This window comes from Oncorhynchus keta, chromosome 10 (assembly GCF_023373465.1).
Source record: "Oncorhynchus keta strain PuntledgeMale-10-30-2019 chromosome 10, Oket_V2, whole genome shotgun sequence".
Taxonomy (NCBI): domain Eukaryota; kingdom Metazoa; phylum Chordata; class Actinopteri; order Salmoniformes; family Salmonidae; genus Oncorhynchus; species Oncorhynchus keta.
This window is the reverse complement of record NC_068430.1, coordinates 36,331,790-36,353,497: the sequence shown is the minus strand read 5'-3', so window position 1 is coordinate 36,353,497 and position 21,708 is coordinate 36,331,790. Positions and strand designations below refer to the sequence as shown.

Below are 21,708 nucleotides of genomic sequence, written 5' to 3'. Positions count from 1 at the left end.
TCAAGTCTGACATTTTAAAGTGGAACACAACAAGTTGTATTTCCTCAGCAAGAAAATCATGATCAAATTCAGATCCCACATCTGTACAATTCCATTGCAAAACCTGACAATAATTTTCAATAAAAAAAGACCACCCAAAATATAATTGAATCAAAGTATGGTTATGTATTGAAAGGAATTACCTACATAAAGTATCTTAACAGGGTGTTGGACCACCACGAGCCACCATGAGCTTCAATGCACCTTGGCATAGTGTCTGGAACTCTATTGGAGGGATGCGACATCATTCTTTCACGAGAATTTACATCAGTTTGTGTTTTGTTGATGGTGGTGGAAAAAGCTGTCTCAGGCACCGCTCCCAAATCTCCAATAAGTGTTCAGTTGCGTTGAGATCTGTTGACTGAGACGGCCATGACATATGGTTTATATCGTTTTCATGTTCATCAAACCATTCAGTGACCATTCGTGCCCTGTGGATTCTATGGGGGCATAACCATGGTAGCCAAAATAATGGCCTGCCCAGCATTTTATACATGACCCTAACCATGATGGGATGTTAATTGCTTAATTAACTCAGGAACCACACCTGTGTGGAAGCACGTGCTTTCAATTATTCTTTGTATCCCTTGTTTAATCAAGTATTCACGCTGCTTTCAAAAATACAATTTAATCAATGTCTCATTATGTATGTATCTGTAGCCATTGCGTCACCTTTCATTATATGTACTCAACTTAAATCAAACTCAGAACAATTTTGTACAATTTTAGAAAAAGAAAATCAGAGAGTATTGGCAAAATCCCTTTTGCACTCTCTGTTTGGACTCCTAGGAAAAGTCAGTCCATTGAAGTATGAATCTTGCAGAGAGTTTTGGCAGAGGAGATGATACTGGAACAGCTCATGTCATCAAAGCCTGCTTCACCTGTAGAGGAGAATGTCCTTGTGAGTTGAAGGGCAAGACAGAACAAAGGTACATCTGTTTACCCTTCACTGAAAGCGGCCAATGAAAATGACAGAATTGTCTATTTCTGTATTTAACCAGAGCTCCTCCACATCTATAAACCCCACGATGGAGTGTATTAACATTCAATTGTACTCCTGTTCACCCAACATCTACAGACCACACAGATCCTTATACTTGGGGTTCCAGAAAGGTTGTACAGTATATTTGTCCAGACGGTTGTGAGTTTGTGTTACTGACTATTGATTTTCACTCTCTCCATTCATGTTACGCTGAGAACCTCTCATCCAGGTCTTCTGGGGAAATTCAGACTGTCAGGGAGAAAAGGGAAAAGTCAATGTCAGCATCTACTTGGTGGTCGCTAAATAGCGTTTCAATCGGTGACGTCACTTGCTCTGAGACTTTGAAGTAGTAGTTCCCCTTGCTCTGCAAGGGCCGCGGCTTTTGTGGAGCGATGGGTAACGATGCTTCGTAGGTGACTGTTGTTGATGTGTGCAGAGGGTCCCTGGTTCGTGCCCGTGTATGGGCGAGGGGACGGTCTAAAGTTATACTGTTACATAAGGTCCTTGACTAATAAAAATAAATATTAAATTAGAGTACTCCAGGAATAAGGAATAACTGTTGTCGAAAAGGTAGCAAGTTCACCAGTAACGGTTGGGTCGAGAAAACCCTGGAGGACATGTGTTCTGATTGGGCCATGGTGGGGGCCTTCTGGCAAATCTCTCCACTGGTGCAGCTAATCGCAGATACCCTGGTGGAGACCTCCCTGAGAAGAGGACAGATATTTCACATCCCTGCAAGCTGTATGTTGCATGAATAATTACCACAATAACAAATTAAACCAAACAACAAAATCGTGAGAGTAAATGCTCTATGTGTTTGGAAAGAAAATGTTATTGAGTTCAAGCATGGCTGTCACTCACCAGTCATCTTGGTCCCCAGGATGGCGAGGAGGACACAGAAAAGAACAGACACAGTCATCACTCCCATGATGACCTGGACAATGGTGGTGCTCTGGTGGTCTCACTGCAGTTATTTTCATGTACAGAGTTAGAGCAACAGTGTGTACTCAGAAACTAACCTCTGCCTTCTCCAAAAAGTATTCAGAAAGTTCAGGTGTCTTCTCAGTCCAAATGTAGGGCCTTATAAACAGAGATGTTGAGAAGTTCAGCTTGAGATATCATCTGCAAGTCATGTCAGGTCATGTTTGTGTTCATTTCCATCAGATTCTGCAACACTTTCGTTGTGTACAATGTGACTTTAATGTTTAGAATGCAATGTGTTACTTGACTGAACAAAGCATGTTGTATCTATACTGCCTGCACAAATAATCTCTGCTTCTTATGAAAATGATCGTGTTTAATGGGTATTATATAGTGGGTATTAAGGCCCAAGATGTTTGACAATATAACATATTTTGTTCTTGTTCTCGTTGTGAAAACTGAGCCCATAAACTCAATGGAATCAATAATCGATAATCATTCAATAATTAGCTAGGTTCACAGATTTCAAATAGTAAGCACCAATCACTTTTCTGTTCTTACATTGTTCCTCTCATTGCTTCGCATGTTCACCTGCATTTGTACTGTAGCACCTTTCCAGACTTGCATGGATAGTTATGTAATATTACACAGAATGAACAGTAGCCTAAGAGACCAAATATGACTAGTGAATATGACTAGTGTCCCCGAAAACTTCTTCAAAGTTAAAACCTTAGTTTTACCTGCCTTAATGAACAAATGTAGGATGATACATTGAATAATGTTCAAAGATGATAAAAAAATTATACAGATACTGTATAGTTTTGCTGTTCGAAACACAAGCAACTAAAGTCGTAGCAACCAATGTCCTTAACTGACCTGTGATCAGGTGCAGATAAGGTTCTGAAGTTAAGCAACCCTGTAATGTTGACATGCACACTGTGACTATTGGAAATGTACAGTAAAACCCCTGGCACAATTCTTACATTTTATGGAATTTAACCTTTTTCCACTGATCTACTACAAAACCTAGCCTCCACTGATCATACTTCCCAATTTCAAGGTGAAGAATAGAATATGAATATGTAGAAATAAATTTTTACTAACTAGTTAAAAATGAAAAATTTAAAAGTATTTAATTGACTAGCTACCACGAGTAAGCAGATTTGACACTGAACAAAAATATAAACGCAAAGTGATATAAAAAATCCCAGAAATGTTCCATACACACAAAAAACGTATTTATCTCAAATTGTATGCACAAATGTGTTCATATCCCTGTTAGTGAGCATTTTTCCTAAACCAAGATAATCCATCCACCTGACAGGTGTGGCATATCAAGAAGCTGATTAAACAGCATGATCATTACACAGTTGCACCTTGTGCTGGGGACAAATAAAGGCCACTCTAAAATGTGAAGCTCTGTCACACAACACAATACCACAGATATCTCAAGTTTTAAGAGAGTGTGCAGTTGCAATGCTGACTGCGGGAATGTCCATCAGACATGTTGACAGAGAACTGAATGTTAATTTCTCCACCAGAATCCGCCTCCAACGTCGTTTTAGAGAATTTGGCAGTACGTCCAACAGGGACGCTGAAAAAGTATTATATGTTATGTTTGGTATGTATGTATTAATTTGTGGATGTACATCATACATTTTGTATCATATGAGAATTACAATTTGTATGATCTGTTACGAATTACAATTCATGATATATGTTACGAATTACAATTTGTACAATATGTAACGAATTTACAATACGTATGATATGTTACGAATTCCAATTTGTTGTGGCTAACTTTAGCTGGATGGCTAGGTGGCTAATGCTAACGTTAACTAGATGGCTGACATTAGCTGGGCTAGAGGTTAAGGTTAGGGTTTAGATTAAGGGTAGAGTTAGGAGTTAGGTTAAAGGGTTCAAGTTAAGGGGAGGGGAGGGTTAGCTAACTTTCTAAGTAGTTCAAAAGTAGTTCAAAAGTAGTAAGTAGTTGCAAAATTGCTAATTCGCTAAAACGCTAAAGTTGTCCATGATGAGATTCAAACACGCAACAAATGAGTACCTAGGTGAATGCTATCATTAAAATGTAACTCTACAAATTTACAACACATATATCATCAGAACTTACGTTGATGGCCTAATTTTACCCTAAAGCAGTGGTTTTAGGAAACTCCTGCTTTACAGTCCACATCAGGCCTGCAAGTCACATTATACTGGCTTGCAAAGTGAAGTGTAATTCCTATTGGAATACGGCCAAGGTTAGGACATCCAATTGTTTGAATTTTTATTCACCTGCAACCTGCATTTGGAATGACTGTCAGGGTTAGGAAAGTTGATAAGGAGACTACCTAAACCATTTAACCTGGAACAACCATTTCAGTAACAGGTGCAATAAATCAAACTAACTGATTGGATTTGTTTAGAAAAATGTATGCTATTTATCTGTGTGTAGCATAAGATTAATCAATCAATCAATGTACATGCAAGAACACAGATGTTAAAAACAATAACATAACACTTTATAATAATGTATATAATAATGTTAACAAATATGATGAATAAAATATGACGAGATAGTGCACATACTATTTGAGATGACCCTACTGATTGATGTTGTTTATTTTACAGTGATATAAGTTGATCATGCTGAGACAGGGTGATGCTGAATGTTTTTATTCAAAAGGATATGCAAGGAAGCAAGGAGGGATGTACATGGCACAACAAGTTCACAAATTCAATAGATATTCCAGATATAATGGATATAGACTATTTCCACTGTTAGCGTAAGTATTGAGAATAACTGTATGTTTTCATAATTATATAATTCATCTTGAAATGGGATTGTAAGGGAATCAAACCTTTTTGTATGTACCCACATGTTTGGTACAGTATCTTAAAGATAGCTTCCAGAATACTACAGTGACAATTCCATTGCAAAACCAGTATTAATTTCAGTAGAAAAAAAGGCCACATGAAATACAATTGAATCAATGTGTCATTATGTATGAATCTGTAGCCATTACATCACTTTTCATGATATTGTCTCTGAGTATTAGACTTAAAGTCAATTCAGAACAATTTGGAGCGATAGTAGAAAAATAAAATCAGAGAGTATTGGCAAAATCCACTCTCTGTTTGGCCTTCTTACACGAAGAATTAAGACGTTTCTATCTCGCAGAGAGTGAACGCGGTGTTGTCCACTCTGGAACAGCTGATATCATCAAAACCAGTTTTTTCTGTAAAGGAGAATGTCCTTGTGAGTTTCAGGACAAGGCAGAACAGAAGAACAATGACCATGGACAACAGGTACGTACGGCTGTTGACCCTTCACTGAATGGGACTGATGAAAATGACAGAACTTTCTCATTCTGTATTTAACCAGAGGAGCTCCTCTACCACTATAAAAACCCACTATGGAGTGAATCGACATTGTACTCCTGCTCACTGTATCGTGGAATTATCGTGGAACGTATCGCAGAACATCCGAGTTAAAATGTAAAGGTAATTTCTGATTGAGATGACATATGAGGCATTTACCATGAATGCATTCTCTGCGAACAAGGGAACATTGAGTTTAAATTTAAATGGAGTTTTAAACGCAGATGTTCCTCTGCACGTTTGCGATATGGATTGAATCCAGCCCGTAGATCATTCTACTTGGGGTTCCACGAAGTGGGGTTCCAGAGCACATTTGTCTAGACAGTTGTGGCACAACTATATGAACACAGTTAATCTGTGGTCCCTATAAAAGTAATTTTACCAGATGCCTATTGTTTACTGTTACCAAAACAAGAATAAGTTGGCGATACTGACCACCAAATTTCACCAATGCCAAGCAGCCCTCATGCTTTCCATTCTGGTCACGCACAGAGCCTTTCAACCAGTTCTTCTGGGGAAATCCAGACTGCCAGGGAGAAAAGGGAAAAGTTAACATCAGTATTTAATTGGTAGTCAGTATTAACCAAAATAAATATTAAATTAGAGTGCTTTGGGGACTAGGAATAGTGTATTTTACCTCATGGCTCCCCTTAACCCAGATATATCCATCGTCTACCAGGGAAAGAGCATACTCGTACACCTTACTGTTAGTGATAGAAGCAAGGGATCCACCTCTTTGACGGCATGCATTCTGTACGAGGAAGCAAGAGCATGACATTGACTTCTCATATTCATTCATTGTCTTTATTTGTATCATCCATAAAGCTGAATTGATATAGGCGTTCCATCTCATTCATATTCATATATTGAGGATGAACAATACAACAAAATATCTTCCACCTCACGTATCATCACTCTAAATGGGATGCATGTCAGTAAACATCAGTCATGAAACTTACATTTGCCGCCGACATTGACTTCAAACTGCTGTCGAAACGGTAGCAAGTGCTCCAGAAATGGTTGGGTCGAGAAAACCCAGATGGACACTGGTACAGATCTGTAATTGGTTCAGATCTTCTTGCAAATCTCTCCACTGGTCTGGGTAAATTGGGATACCATGGGGGAGACCTCCCTGAGAAGACAAATATTTCAGATCCCTGCAAGCTGTATGTTCCATGCAAAATTACCACAATAACAGATTGAACCAAACAAAAAAATCCTGAGAGGAAATTATGGAAAAACGTTTCTATGTACACTGTATCTGGAGTGGAGATGGGATTGAGCTCACTCACCAGTCACCTCGGTCCCCAGGAAGGTCAGGAGGACACAGAAAAGAACAGACACAGTCATGACTCCCATGATGACCTGGACAATGGTGGTGCTCTGGTGGTCTCACTGCAGTTATTTTCATGTACAGAGTTATACCAACACAGTGTGTTACTCAGAATATACAGTATATCACAGATTTATGCACAATAAAATAAGTCCATACAAAATATATGCATTATTATTTCACTTCTACAATGTTTTGAGAGCGACGGGTACAAATCTATTTGATCTATTTGTGGCATTCATAGCTTTGTTATGAGTAAAACACCAAAATCATAAATATCCTTACCAAAGTCAGCAGAGAGAAGATGACCTCTGCCTTCCTCAAAAAGTATTCAGAAAGTTCAGGTGTCTTCTCAGTCCAAATGTAGGGCCTTATAAACAGAGATGTTGAGAAGTTCAGCTTGAGATATCATCTGCAAGTCATGTCAGGTCATGTTTGTGTTCATTTCCATCAGATTTCGCAACACTGATCAGTCATTGGGATCTGTAATGTCACTGTGTGCAATGTGAGATTACTGTTGAGAACGCAACGTGTTACTTGAGTGAACCCAGCATTTTGTATCTATACTGTACTATAATCCTGCACAAATTATCTCTCCTTTCCTAGGACAATTATGGGTGTTAATGAGTGCATATGAAAGATGCTACAGTACAGTTAATGTCATTATATTATGTAAACTGAATGAAAATACAAACGCAGCCTACAATAATTTCAAAGATTTTACTGGTTACAGTTCATATAAAGAAATCCGTCAATTGAAATAAATAAATTAATGAATGATGCCCTAATTATGCCCTAATCAGGGATCTGTTGGTCACAGATCCCTGAATAAAATTGATCAGAAAACCTGTTAGTATCAGCTGTAACCACTATTTGCCATATGCAGCATGACACATGGTCCTTCTGTAGCTCAGTTGGTAGAGCATGGCGCTTGTAACGCCAGGGTAGTGGGTTCGATTCCCAGGACCACCCATACGTAGAATGTATGCACACATGATTGTAAGTCGCTTTGGATAAAAGCGTCTGCTAAATGGCATATATTTTTATATTACACATCTCCTTCGCATAGTGTTGATCAGGCTGTTGATTGTGGCCTGTGGATTGCAAAACTTGAAATATCTGTGGCATTGTGTTGTGTGACAAAACTGCACATGTCAGAGTGGCATTTTATTGTCCCGTGCACAAGGTGCATCTGTGTGATGATCATGCTGTTTAATCAGTTTGTTAATCGGCCACACCTGTCAGGTGGATGGATTATCTTGGCAAAGGAAAAATTATACCTAACAGGGATGTAATCAAATTTGTTCACAAAATGTCAAATAAATACGCTTTTTGTGCATATGGAACATTTCTGGGATCTTTTATGTCAGCTCATGAAACATGGGACCATGAATTTACATGTTGCGTTTATATTTTTGTTTTGTGCATATTATATACAGTACCAGTCAAAGGTTTGGACACACCTACTCATTACAGGGTTTATTTGTAAAATGTTCTACATTGTAGAATAGTGGTGAAGACATCAAAACTATGAAATAACACATATGGAATCATGTAGTAAACAAATCAAAATATATTTCATATTTGAAATTCTTCAAAGTAGCCACCCTTTGCCTTGATGACAGCTTTGCACACGCTTGGCATTCTCTCAAACAGCTTCATGTGGTAGTCATCTGGAATGCATTTCAATTAACAGGTGTGCCTTGTTAAAAGTACATTTATGAAATATTTCCTTCTTAATGCATTTGAGACAATCAGTTGTGTTGTGACAAAGTATGTGTGGTATACAGAAGATAGCCGTACTTGGTAAAAGGCCAAGTCCATATTATGTCAAGAACAGCTCAAATAGTAGGTGAACGGATGATCTATGCATGTGTGGTTTCTACCTTGAAGCATGAAGGAGGAGGTGTGATGGTGTGGTGGTGCTTTGCTCGTGACACTGTTGGTGATTTATTTACAGTTCAAGGGACACTTAAACAGCATGGCTACCGCAGCATTCTGCAGCGATTTGAGCTTAGTGGGACTATCATTTGTTTTTCAACAGGACAATGACCCAACACGCCTCCAGGCGATGTAAGGGCTATTTGACCAAAAAAGAGAGTGATGGAGTGCTGCATCAGATGACCTGGCTTCCACAATCACCTGACCTCAACCCAATTGAGATGGTTTGGGATGAGTTGGACGGCAGAGTGAATGAAAAGCATTCCAGGTGAAGCTGGTTGAGATAATGCCAAGAGTTTGCCAAGCTGTCATCAAGGCAAAGGGTGGCTACTTTGAAGAATATACAATCGAAAATATATTTTCATTTGTTTAGCGCTTTTTTGGTTAGTACATGATTCCGCATGTGTGATTTCATAGTTTTGATGTCTTCACTATTATTATACAATATAGCAAATAGTAAACATAAAGAAAAACCCTTGAATGAGAAGGTGTGTCCAGACTTTTCACTGGTGTGTATTATGGCCTCAAGATGTTTGACAATATGGCATATTTTGATGTTGTAGTTGTTGGCCCATAATCTTAACCAGACCAAGAATTTTGATGATCAATCAATGATTGGCAATGGTTACGAAATCAAATAGTAACCAATTGGATGTTAATCTGATGTCTGCCCGATGAGGTGTTACAATAACTATGTATTGACCCTTGTGTGGTGTTCGGGTCTGTGGGACCCATTTTCAATGTATATTAGAAGAAAATGGTACAATTAATACTTCTTTCAACCTGAGACTCATTCGCCTTGGCTCATTTTCTGTGAAGAACATTTTCTGTGAAGAACATGTGCACAGTGTGCACCCCCCTACATATTTATATTACATAGGTGGTGTTCGAGTCCACTGAATCCGAGGGTAATAAAAAAAAAGTGTGTGTAAGTGTAAACAAGTTCAAATGTAACAAAAAGGTTTGCTGTGTGCCTTCACTCTGTTCTTCCTCCTCCCTGGGCCTGTTGTTTCAACATAGCACCAAGAACCTGTCTGTCTCACTGCCTGTCTCCTGCTTTTCTCACACTCTTTACCCTTTGTAGTGTGCGAAACTACGCAATGTCTTGCAGGAACCTGCACAATGTTATTACAATACATTATTTTGATACATTATTTCAATAAATAAAAAAAAATCAGTATTCACCAGCCCAGCCAGGAACAAATTGAGGGAGGGACACAACAAATAAACAGCTTTGCATGTGTGGCTCCTTACCAATAAATAAATTAGCATGGCAAAAAGAATCTCTGCTCAGAGAGCCTTAGAATTTTTTTTGCAGGCAGAGAGAGAAGCTAGTGTGGAAGGAATGTCTTCCACTTTGGAAGATGAAGAATTTTCCAAATATGAGGATCATGTCTGTCAATTCGGAGACTGACAGTGAGGTGGAAGAAGAGGATGAGATTGACCCTCAGCCAGCCCCAGGACCAGCCCGTCAGAACCAGCTAATCAGTAGCCTGCAGGAGAAATATGGATGTCGAAACATTGTGAAATGTAATGGTCTTCTTGCCCAAGAGATTAGCCACCCTGCATGGCTGCTAATATGATAAGGATGCAACCAGGGCCGAAGCGGATGGCTGTTACTCATGTTACTCATGTTACTCATGTGCAGGACATAAAGTCTTCTTTTATCCCAGACACCATCCAGAAAATCATTCTGGACTGCACTAATCTGGAGGGAAGGTGTGTTTTTGGAGAGAGATGGAAGGAGATGGACCAAACTCATTTACATGCATACTTTGGGGGTCCTTATCCTTGATGGTGTTTTCAGATCCAAAGGGGAATCCACAGAATCCCTGTGGGATGCAGGAACTGGCGGATAACTTTTCCATGCAACAATGTCTCTGGAAAACTTTCACATTATTTTCAGGATTATCCGCTTCGCCTGTTTTACAACCCTGGGCCCAACATTACTGTTGATGAGCAGCTTGCCATTTAGGGGCCGCTGCCCCTTCAGACAGTACATACCGTCTAAATCCACAAAATGTGGAATATAGATCTGGACTGCCTGTGATGCTGCTTCATCATATGCGTGGAACTTGCAAGTGTATATGGGGAAGCCAGATTGCAGAGCCCCTGACAAGAATCAAGGGACGCGGGTTGTCCTGGACATGACACAGGGACCCAGTGGCCACAACATCACATGCGCTAACTTTTTTACTTCGCACAAGCTGGGACAGGAGCTCCTCAAGAGGAAGCTGACGATGGTTGGAACAGTACGAAAAAAACAAGCCAGAGCTCCAACCTCAGCTGTTGTCTTCTTGCTTTCTTCCTCCCATTGCTTCTCTTATTCACCTGCATTTGTACTGCAGCACTTTACCAGACTTACATGGATAGTTACGTAATATAATACAGAATGACCAGTAGGCTAAGAGACCAAATATGACAACTAGTGTCCCAGAAAACATGCTGGTTACTCTCCTCACTACAAATGTTTTGTATAGTCACTTCTTCAAAGTTAAAACCTCAGTTTTACCTGCCTTAATCAACAAATGTAGGAAGATACATTGAATAACATTCAAAGATGATAAATAACAGTAAAGATACAGTATAGTTGCTCGAAAAACAAGAAACTAATGTCATAGCGTGATAAGGTTCTGAAGTGAAACAACCCTGTGATGTTGACATGCACACTGTGACTATTGGAAATGTACAGTACAACCCCTGGCACAAGTCTCACATTTTGCTGCCTTATATGGAATTGAAATGCATGACTACGTTTTTTTCTCACTGATCTACTATAAAACCTAGCCTACATCACAATTGTAACTACTTCCCAATTTCAAGGTGAAGAAAATAATATGTTGAAATAAATACAAATGTTTTGATTAACTAGTTCAAGATTACCATGAGTAAGCAGATTTGACCCCATAAAATTAACAATAAGCCTATTTATAAACTGATTGGTTCAAGCCCTGAATGCTGATTGGCTGAAAGTATACCACCGGTATGACATTTACATTGGTAATCAGTTTATAATAGCAATAAGGTATCTCTGGGGTTCGTGGTATATGGACACTCCGCATTGCATTGTGCATAAGAACAGCCCTTAGCCATGGTTTATTGGCCGTATACCACACCCCCCCGGGCCTTATGACCCACAGTGGACCCCAAAAAATATTGGTCACTCTCACATGCACATTATTTGAAATGATGACATCATTATACAAGAAAGAATTTCAAGTGGCATCTATCATCATTTACTGAGTCAGATGTGTCCAACTGTCTACATTCCCCTATAAAAGTCAATACTCTCTCAAAATAAATGGATTATCTGATTTACTGTAGGATTCCTTGTTTCAGTTGTCCCAATCAGTCATTACATTCTATATTTGCTTGTTGCATAAACAAGACCATAGATACATTATGATGATATGGTAAATAGGGAGGAAGAGGAGGGGGAAAGAAGAGGAAGCTAAGCAAGTAACAGTAATAGCAGATTATCACTATTGTAAACCTGTTGCTATTTATCTACATAACAGACACTGTCCAGTAGTATGCAAAAAAAACTGCATGGATGAAGTGTGACTTTACAGCAGAGCAGTGGCTTGATAATGTTCTCTGCCCCATTTCCCTTTGGACAGAGAGACAGAGAGAGGGAGAAAGGGAGAGAAGGAGCGAGAGTGGTGGAATGGGATCAGAGTGCGTGTGAGCAGGAGCCAACCCAATTAGAGGAGTATATTCTCAGCATGGTGTGAGAGGAGGAGTGGGGCTGGGGGCCGGGGTCTGGGGGTCGGGGCACATAGGAGTAGAAGGGATAGAAATAGATCCCTGAGTGTCACAGTGCACTCATCTGTGTCTCCTGTGTGTCAGTACTGTAAACTGACTGCAGCAGGTCCTGCCCGACAGACAGATAGACAGCTGGCACACAACACAGACCTACAGGCAGGCAGACAAGCGAGAGACAGACAGACTGTCCGTCCGACAGACAGACCGTCCGACAGACAGACCGTCCGACAGACAGACAGACAGACAGACAGACAGACAGACAGACAGACAGACAGACAGACAGACAGACAGACAGACAGACAGACAGACAGACAGACAGACAGACAGACAGACAGACAGACAGACAGACAGATGGCAAAGGAGAAAACACTAAGCAAAGCAGTACAATTGGTCAACTAAGATTCCTAGATGTTTTGACATTGCTGTTGACTTCTTTACAGAACAGTACGGTCCATCAGATAACTAAAGTTTTTTATTGCAATCCCAGTTGAAGTTGAAGAATGTATCCCCGGGGTATATGTACGTGTCACTGCAATTTCCCTTGAAAATGAACCAAATGTATCACAAAAGGAGTTGCTTCACAAGTTTGGCCCTTTCGCCTACTATATCTCCGAACAGATCCATGCTCCAGAGAATTGGAGTGTTTGCGAAAGGCTAGAAATCCCAATGAGTGCATACGGTAGTGTGCATTTGCATAATTTGAACTGCTAGAGCAATTTGCAGGTATAATTGCCTAAGCCTATACTGTAGGTAGGTCCAGAAACAAATTAGTAGCTCAGTTTGAGCCAATTTTAGAACCTGCAACTATGCTCTTACTTCTGTTCTACTAAACATGGGCAGATAGATTTGAATCCCAAACTGAGCTTTGAATCTACCTGGATTCTAAATTCTAACAGGCACAACTAGATCACACAACCAGTAATTACGGCACCTCGGTTAAGAGGATGCATCAGATCAGCAGAATTTACACAATCTCTTGACAACCACTCTGGAACAAAGAAATAGCATTCATTTTTAGAGCCTGAACCATTATTTTCCTGAGACAGAAAAATAATTGGCCAGTCAATGGAGGAAATGTAATTCCATGCCCCTATTTTACTGGGGAAAAACATGCATCACTGGCCACATAATCTGTTCTGTCAGGAGGAATTTTTCCTTTACACCAGCATGTGGAATTTGTGTGTGTGTGTGTGTGTGTGCGCGTGCACGTGTCTGTGCTGCATTATGTTTAATCTAAAGTGCTAACAACTTTCTTTCAAGTTGTGGTTTAGAGATTAAATTGAGTACGATAGTACATCACCAATAACAGTTCTGAATGTACTAAGCAAAATAGAAAACACATAAATGACATAATTTTTTAGATACTGTCTAATTCACGTAACTTCATTTCACATATTTACTAAACAATTGCAAGTTCTACTTTTTAAAATTTGTTCTTTGCAGAGTAGAAGGCAGCAACATTATTTTTCTTAGAGATTGAGACATGATTGCAAACAAACAGTTCATATGTAGTGTGCATCAACCCAACCCAGCCCACTCCATCCACACTCCCTCCACACTCCCAAAGAAGGTGGCAGAGCCCAACATCAGTCCCTGGCCAGTCGGACATTGATGCTACTGCAGCACTTCCCCATACTCTTAAAGAAGGGAGCGATGGCGATGTCCAATACACTGCCCCACACAGTCTGAACCCAGTGCATGTTGATCAGGAAGAGCTGAATAAAGGGCATGATCAGCCTGGAAACAGACAAACAGACAAAGAGTGAGCATAAACAGGCTAGGTCAATGTCACTTTAAGATAATTTAGGGCTATATTCAATCTGTAAAGCTGAATCGTTACAGATTCCACGATAGAAAGGTATTATTATTATTATATTTAAAGGTAATTTCCGATTGAGCCGACATGCTGTATGCAGTGTTTACCGTGAATGCAGTCTCTGCTAAAGTGGCAACATTGCCCTTCAAATTTAAATCTCACTGTAAAGCTGAACATCCACAATACGGATTGAATAGAGCCCTTATACTATACACCATGCATTGAAACCCCAAGCACACCGTTCAACTCCATCAAGCACTAACTGAAAACATTAAGTAGATCACGTCAAAGGAGTTCAAAGGTGAGAGGACCCACCAGATATGTAGGCAGCTGAAGACAGCGAAGAGGATCCCTGCTACCAGAGAGACGGGCACGGCCAGGAGGAGGGAGATCAGCCGGTAGCACCAGAGACGGGACACCTCAAATAAGGCGTGGCTCCACAGCCACACCTTATCGAAGCTCCGCACCGAGGGGGGCTCTGCTATCACGTCCTCAAAGGTCACCTCAGGAGACACAGAGTCTACAGTCAGTCTGGGCACGGCCTGGTGGAAGCTCTCTTTAGCATGGGGCTTTAGTGAAGGTCTATGTATAGGTATGGTCAGAAAAAGGAGGTTCTCCATAAAAACTGTATTTTCTCACCAATAACATTCAGAACTTGGATGCAGGGGAACCATAGAACCATTGTAGCACTTACTGAAGTAACCACATTACAATTAGACTTAAGGCTCTATTCAATCTGTATCACTGAAGTTCAGCATTACTGTGTGATTCAAATTTAAAGTCAACGTTCCCATTTTAGCAGAGACGGCATTCACAGTAAACACTGCATATGTCAGCTCAATCGGCAATGACCTTTACATTGCTATCGCACAATCTGTAACACTTCAGCAATACAGATTGAATAGAGCCTTGAAGTGGGAAAGGAGTACTGATCTTTGAGATGACATACAAGGCACTGTTCTAACTGTGGCCACACAAGGTCAGCATCGCTCAACACACTGCTTTCCAACATCAGATTCCACTTCGTTGGATGGCAGACCTCCCTTCCTATTGCCTCCAGATGTATGTCCAGTGTACCATTGAAGATATGGGAATTAAGATAAACGAGTGCTCATCTCAATAAAATCCTAGGCAGTTAATCCATACCACTGAACAATGTATACATTATACAGACATTACATAACAAGTTGACCATTGACGGCTCATGGTGTACACAGCACTATGTATGCAACCAAAATCTTTCCAAACTACTTCCTATCTCAACTATAACATTTCCAGAGTATGTCAGAACATCATTATGCGATTGTTTCCATAGTGTCTCTCTTACTTCGTCCCTGTGTTTAAACCTCCCCTTCCGTTATCTGGAGTCAACAGACAGAGGATGTGTGGTACTGTATGTGGAGTATGTGCAAACACATGTAGTGCTTTTATCTCCCATAGAGTACAATCTGTCTAAACCTCCACTTTACATTGGCTTGCGAAAGTATTCACCCCCTTGGCATTTTTCCTATTTTGTTGCCTTACAACCTGGAATGAAAATAGATTTTTTGAGGGGTTTGTATCATTTGATTTACATAACATGTCTAACACTTTGAGGATGAAAAGTATTTTTAATTGTAAAACAAACAAGAAATCAGACAAAAAAACAGAAAACTTGAGCGTGCATAACCCTCCCAAACTCAATACTTTGTAGAGCCACCTTTTGCAGCAATTACAGCTGCACGTCTCTTGGGGTATGTCTCTATAAGCTTGGCACATCTAGCTACTGGGATCTTTGCCCATTCTTCAAGGCAAAACTGCTCCAGCTCCTTCAATTTGGATGAGTTCCGCTGGTGTACAGCAATCTTTAAGTCATACCACAGATTCTCAATTGGATTGAGGTCTGAGCTTTGGCCATTCCAAGACATTTAAATGTTTCCCCTTAAACCACTCTAGTGTTGCTTTAGCAGTATGCTTAGGGTCATTGTACTGCTGGAAGGTGAACCTCCGTCCCAGTCTCAAATCTCTGGGAGACTGAAACAGGTTTCCCTCAATAATTTTCCTGTATTCAGCGCCATCCATCAATCCTTCTATTCCGACCAGTTTTCCCAGTCCCCAACGGTGAAAAACATCCCCACAGCATGATTGATGCTGCCACCACCATGCTTCACTGTGTGAATGGTATTCTCGGGGTGATGGGAGATGTTGGGTTTGCGCCAGACATAGCATTTTCCTTGATGGACAAAAAGCAACATTTTTGTCTCATCTGACCAGAGTACCTTCTTCCATATGTTTGGGGAGTCTCCCACATGCCTTTTGGCAAATACCAAATGCGTTTGCTTATTTTCTTCTTAAAGCAAGGGCTTTTTTTCTGGCCACTCTTTCATGAAGCCCAGCTCTGTGGAGTGTGTGGCTTAAAGTGGTCATATGGACAGATACTCTAATCTTCTCTGTGGAGCTTTTCAGCTCGTTCAGGGTTATCATTTGTCTCTTTGTTGCCTCTCTGATTGATGCCCTTCCTGCCATGAGTTTTGGTGGGCGGCCCTCTCTTGGCAGGTTTGTAGTGGTGCCATATTCTTTCAAAAAAATTATAATGGAGTAAATGGTGCTCCGGGGGATGTTCAAAGTTTCAGATATTTTTTATAACCCAACCCTGATCTGTACTTCTCCACAACTTTGTCCCTGACCTGTTTAGCGAGCTCCTTGTCCGTCATGGTGCCGCTAGCTTGGTGGTGCCCCTTGCTTAGTGGTGTTGCAGACTCTGGGGCCTTTCAGAACAGCTGTATATATACTGAGATCTTGTGACACTTAGATTGCACACAGGTGGACTGTATTTAACTAATTATGTGACTTCTGAAGGTAATTGGTTGCACCAGATCTTATTTAGGGGCTTCATAGCAAAGGGGGTGAATACATATGCACGTCCCACTTTTCCATTTATTTACTTTTTTACTCTTTTGAACCAAGTATTTTTTTCTTCTTTTCACTTCACCAATTTGGACTATTTAGTGTATGTCCATTACATGTAATCTAGATAAAAATCCATTTAAATTACAGGTTTTAATGCAACAAAATAGGAAAAAATGCCAAAGGGGATGAATACTTTTGCAAGGCACTGTACCTCACTGTTTACCGGGCTGTGCTGCTGTGTGTGTCAGTTACCTTTAGATACTTGTTGACTCCCCTTGGGTCCCTGTTCTTGACCAGAGACCTGATGTCACTGTGGGTGGAGTCCTCCTCCTGAGCTGGTTCCTCTGCCTCTACCTCCACTACTTCCTCCAGTAGTCCCTCTGCAGTGTGTCTGCCTGGAGGGATCCCCTGCTCCTCTATGTCCTCCAGGTCTAGCCTGGTCTCAGCTGGTGTACGCCCCGTGGTCATGGTGTGTGTGCCTCAGTGGCATGCACCCTCACTGGGCTGGGAGAGCGGATGAAAGGGGGTCGACCACCAGAGACCAATCCCACTCCTCTCGCCTCAGCAGCCCAGTCACTGGCACCTCGGTGGGACATAGTGGATGGGTGACTGCATCAGTACATACTCCCTCAGTGTGGAATGCCAAAATTGGCTTTCACAGGCCCATAACTTATGACATTCTACAGCTAATTTGACCTGTGTGATAACTTTCCTAAACAAGGAGCTGTTCACCACATTGTAAAATTTGCGAATGATATACCAAAACTATCTGAGGCATACGTGTTGATATGAGTGAGTCCATTGACAGCACTGCACTGATAACAATGCTGCTTTGACCTGTAAATCATTACAAAATACAAAATACATAAGTGAGACAATGATGTCTTAAGGGCATAAACAAATCAGTAAATTAATTGGTTCAATAGATCCACACCCAATAGATCCACACCCAGCAGGTTTAATATGGATGTGCTGTTATTGTGTTGTCAGTGGCAGATGTCATGCCGGGGATGTAATCTGCATCACCTGGTTGAACAGCACAGGAGACAGAGCTGACGCAGTTTGTCCATCAGTCTGGTCTGCAGCTAGACATGGAGCGCCAGCAAGCTACCTGTTCAGAGCCTTGTGATAGAGCTATTGTATGGCTCCATAGCGCTCTCTGTTGGCCAAGACTTTGTACTCCGTTTTTTCTATTTAGGGGCCTATGAAACATGATTGCCAAAAATGCAAGCTGACAGGGTGAATTATAATTTATGCACATCAATATTTGTTTAACTGTATGACTACCAATTGCTAGTTACTTTAAAGACTGCTCAAAGAGCAGCTAAATATACAGACAACAATAATCATCAAACAAGCTTTGACTTGATGATTTAGTGTACTGAATGGAGTTTCTCCCCCTGGTATTGATGGGTGGATCGGTTTTACAGCAGCCATTCTGGAGGAGGGTATTGAGACTGGATGTGATGACTGATGTCTGGTGAAACCATGGTGATGGAGTGCACCAGGCAGCTTGGTGGGTGAGTAGCACAGGCAGAGGCTTTTCTTTCAGTGCCTGCTATTTCTCTCTGCGGCAGAGAAAAATGATGTAGCCTAACTCAATCTGTTGTGGCTTGGTTTATCTGTCATACTATATAATCAAATCATGTGTTTAGCATGATAGAAACATTGAATTAATATTAACCAAGCAGGCAGCCCTTTGTGGCCCACACATTTGCCAGACAATACTTCATATTATCTATGTACTGTAGATCGTCAAAGAGAGGGGCTGTGGGTAAGTACCACCAGGTGGCTACAGGGCTAAATAGACAAATGTCTGAATTCTCTCTGAGCACATTTTCCCCTACCAGCTCTGGATTCCCAGGGAGCTTTAAGGGGAAATCTGATTTCTCCGACCTTTGGACCCATTAGCAGATCGTCTGTGTGTGTGTGTGTGTGTGTGTGTGTGTGTGTGTGTGTGTGTGTGTGTGTGTGTGTGTGTGTGTGTGTGTGTGTGTGTGTGTGTGTGTGTGTGTGTGTGTGTGTGTGTGTGTGTGTGTGTGTGTGTGTGTGTGTGTGTGTGCACATGCGGGTGTGTGTGTGTCCTTGTGTGTCTGTGTGATTTCCCCCTTGTCCCTGATCCCCTCAGTGATTGCACCCAATAGATGTAGCAAACCAGACAGAGCAAATCATTTCCACGCTCTGATTCGTTCATGGACACTATTCCCCTCCTTCCAACCACTGTTTGGCCATAATTATATCAACAGACACATAGAAGTGTGCATCAAAAGAAAGAGGTGTGTGTGTTTGTGTGTGTTTGTGTGCGGGTGCATGCATGCGCGAGGGTGTGTGTGCACGTTTGTCTGTCCATGCATCAGTCTGTGATTCTACGTCTAATGACCTGTTGACAGTTGTTTTCTACATGCCGCCTCCCGACTCAGGCCTGATTGGCTAGCGATCAACTCTAACAGAACCACTCTGAGGTCAAACCCCCTCCTCCCTGTGACCCCTCCATGGGGTTATGGATTAATACCCGTGGACCTGATAGAGACCCACATGAAAAAATACTATAGTATACTATGGTATAAATACTATAGCATTCACTGTAGTGTTTTTTCCGCAGACTTTACCGTAGTATAGTGTTGTATTTACAGTTAACTATAGTATAAATACTGTAGTAAAAGAAAACTGTAATATATACTATAGTAATTAATGTAGTGTTTTTGCAGACTGTAATGTTTTTGCAGACATTACTGTAGTATTTACTATTGTGTTTTTATTGTATTATCTTTGACCTAGAAGTGGAGGCTTTCTCCTTGGAGAAATAATGAAAGAGCACATTTTCCATAACTTGTACGTAGGTAGTACTGTTTTCTAAACAGATAGTTCAGCACTTCTGCTCTTTTCTATAACTTGTATGGAAAACAATATGGTCTTTACATGGCATGTAGGTTTCTCACAAATTTGGATATGGGGGAGGGGAATGGGCAGGATATATGCAAATTAAATACTGTCGTATTTATTATAGTAAAAAAAGTGTTGTGTTTTGAATATTTACTATAGTATTCTACACTATACGACAATATTCTATAGTATGCACGACACTTGATCGAGGGATACTACAGTGTGTACATATAGTAAGTACTGTAGTATTTTATAGTGAACTTTAATTTGGGGACATTAATTTGTCCCCAAATTAATGTAATTGGTTCAGAGTTTGTTTTGATATTTTAATCTGCGTGTCGTGATCGCGTTTGGTGTCCATAAATGTATGCACGATGGCGCATGCACGCAGCCGGTTTGGTTTCCGTGCTAGCCGAATACTCAGATAACTCAGATGTTCACAATTCCTGACATTTAATCCTAGTAAAAATTCCCTGTTTTAGGTCAGTTAGGATCACCACTTTATTTTAAGATTGTGAAATGTCAGAATAATAGTAGAGAGAATGATTTATTTCAGCTTTTACTTCTTTCATCACATTCCCAGTGGGTCAGAAGTTTACAAACACTCAATTAGTATTTGGTAGCATTGCCTTTCAATTGTTGAACTTCGGTCAAACGTTTCGGGTAGCCTTCTACAAGCTTCCAGCAATAAGTTGGGTGTATTTTGGCCCATTCCTCCTGACAGAGCTGGTGTAACTGAGTCAGGTTTGTAGGCCTCCTTGCTCGCACACGCTTTTTCAGTTCTGCCCACAAATTGTCCATTGGATTGAGGTCAGGGCTTAGTGATTTCCACTTCAATACCTTGACTTTGTTGTCCTTAAGCCTTAAGCCATTTTGCCACAACTTTGGAAGTATGCTTGGGTTCATTGTCCATTTGGAAGACCCATTTGCGACCAAGCTTTAACTTCCTGAGATGTTGCTTCAATATATCCACATACTTTTCCTGCCTCAGTCCCTCCTGCACCCCACAACATGATACTGCCACCCCCGTGCTTCACGTTTGGATGATGTTCTTCAGCATGCAAGCCTCCACCTTTTTCCTCTGACCGTAACGATGGTCATTATGGCCTAACAGTTCTATTTTTGTTTCATCAGACCAGAGGACATTTCTCCAAAAATTATGATCTTTGTCCCCATGTGCAGTTGCAAACCGTAGTCTGGCTTTTTTTATGGTGGTTTTGGAGCTGTGGCTTCTTCCTTGCTGAGCGACCTTTTAGGTTATCTCGATATAGGACTCGTTTTTCTGTGGATATAGATACTTTTGTACAAGGTCCTTTGCTTTTGTTCTGGGATTGATTTGTACTTTGCACCAAAGTACATTTATCTCTAGGAGACAAAAGGTGTCTCCTTCCTGAGCGGTATGACAGCTGCGTTTATACTTGCATACTATTATTGTTTGTACAGAGAACATGGTACCTTCAGGCGCTTGGAAATTGCTCCCAAGGATGAACCAAACTTGTGGAGATCTGGCTGATTTCTTTTGATTTTCCAATGATGTCTATCAAAGAGGCACTGAGTTTGAAGGTAGGCCTTGAAATACATCCACAGGTACACCTCCAATTGACTTGTATTGTCAATTAGCCTATCAGAAGCTTCTAAAGCCATGACATTGTTTTCTGGAATTTTTCGAGCTGTTTAGAGGCACAGTCAACTTCGGTGTTTGTAAACTTCAGACCCACTGGAATTGTGATACAGTGAATTATAAGTGAAATAATCTGTCTG

General features: G+C 40.8%; 2 protein-coding genes across 2 annotated transcripts; both read right to left on the bottom strand.

Annotated features, from left to right (window-relative positions):
• Nucleotides 1-4,599: 4,599 nt before the first annotated feature.
• On the bottom strand, nucleotides 4,600-7,058 carry LOC118389493 (uncharacterized). The gene is made up of 6 exons (XM_035779400.1): nucleotides 6,939-7,058; nucleotides 6,613-6,715; nucleotides 6,280-6,452; nucleotides 5,958-6,071; nucleotides 5,756-5,846; nucleotides 4,600-5,178 (listed from the first exon to the last, which is right to left on the bottom strand). The coding sequence occupies exons 2-6, from the start codon at nucleotides 6,677-6,679 to the stop codon at nucleotides 5,099-5,101; spliced, it is 525 nt and encodes a 174-aa protein (XP_035635293.1). The 5' UTR covers nucleotides 6,680-6,715; nucleotides 6,939-7,058; the 3' UTR covers nucleotides 4,600-5,098.
• Nucleotides 7,059-12,588: 5,530 nt separating this feature from the next.
• LOC118389492 (caveolin-2-like) lies at nucleotides 12,589-17,553 on the bottom strand. The gene is made up of 3 exons (XM_052528949.1): nucleotides 17,317-17,553; nucleotides 14,491-14,678; nucleotides 12,589-14,096 (listed from the first exon to the last, which is right to left on the bottom strand). The coding sequence occupies exons 1-3, from the start codon at nucleotides 17,530-17,532 to the stop codon at nucleotides 13,946-13,948; spliced, it is 555 nt and encodes a 184-aa protein (XP_052384909.1). The 5' UTR covers nucleotides 17,533-17,553; the 3' UTR covers nucleotides 12,589-13,945.
• Nucleotides 17,554-21,708: the final 4,155 nt, after the last annotated feature.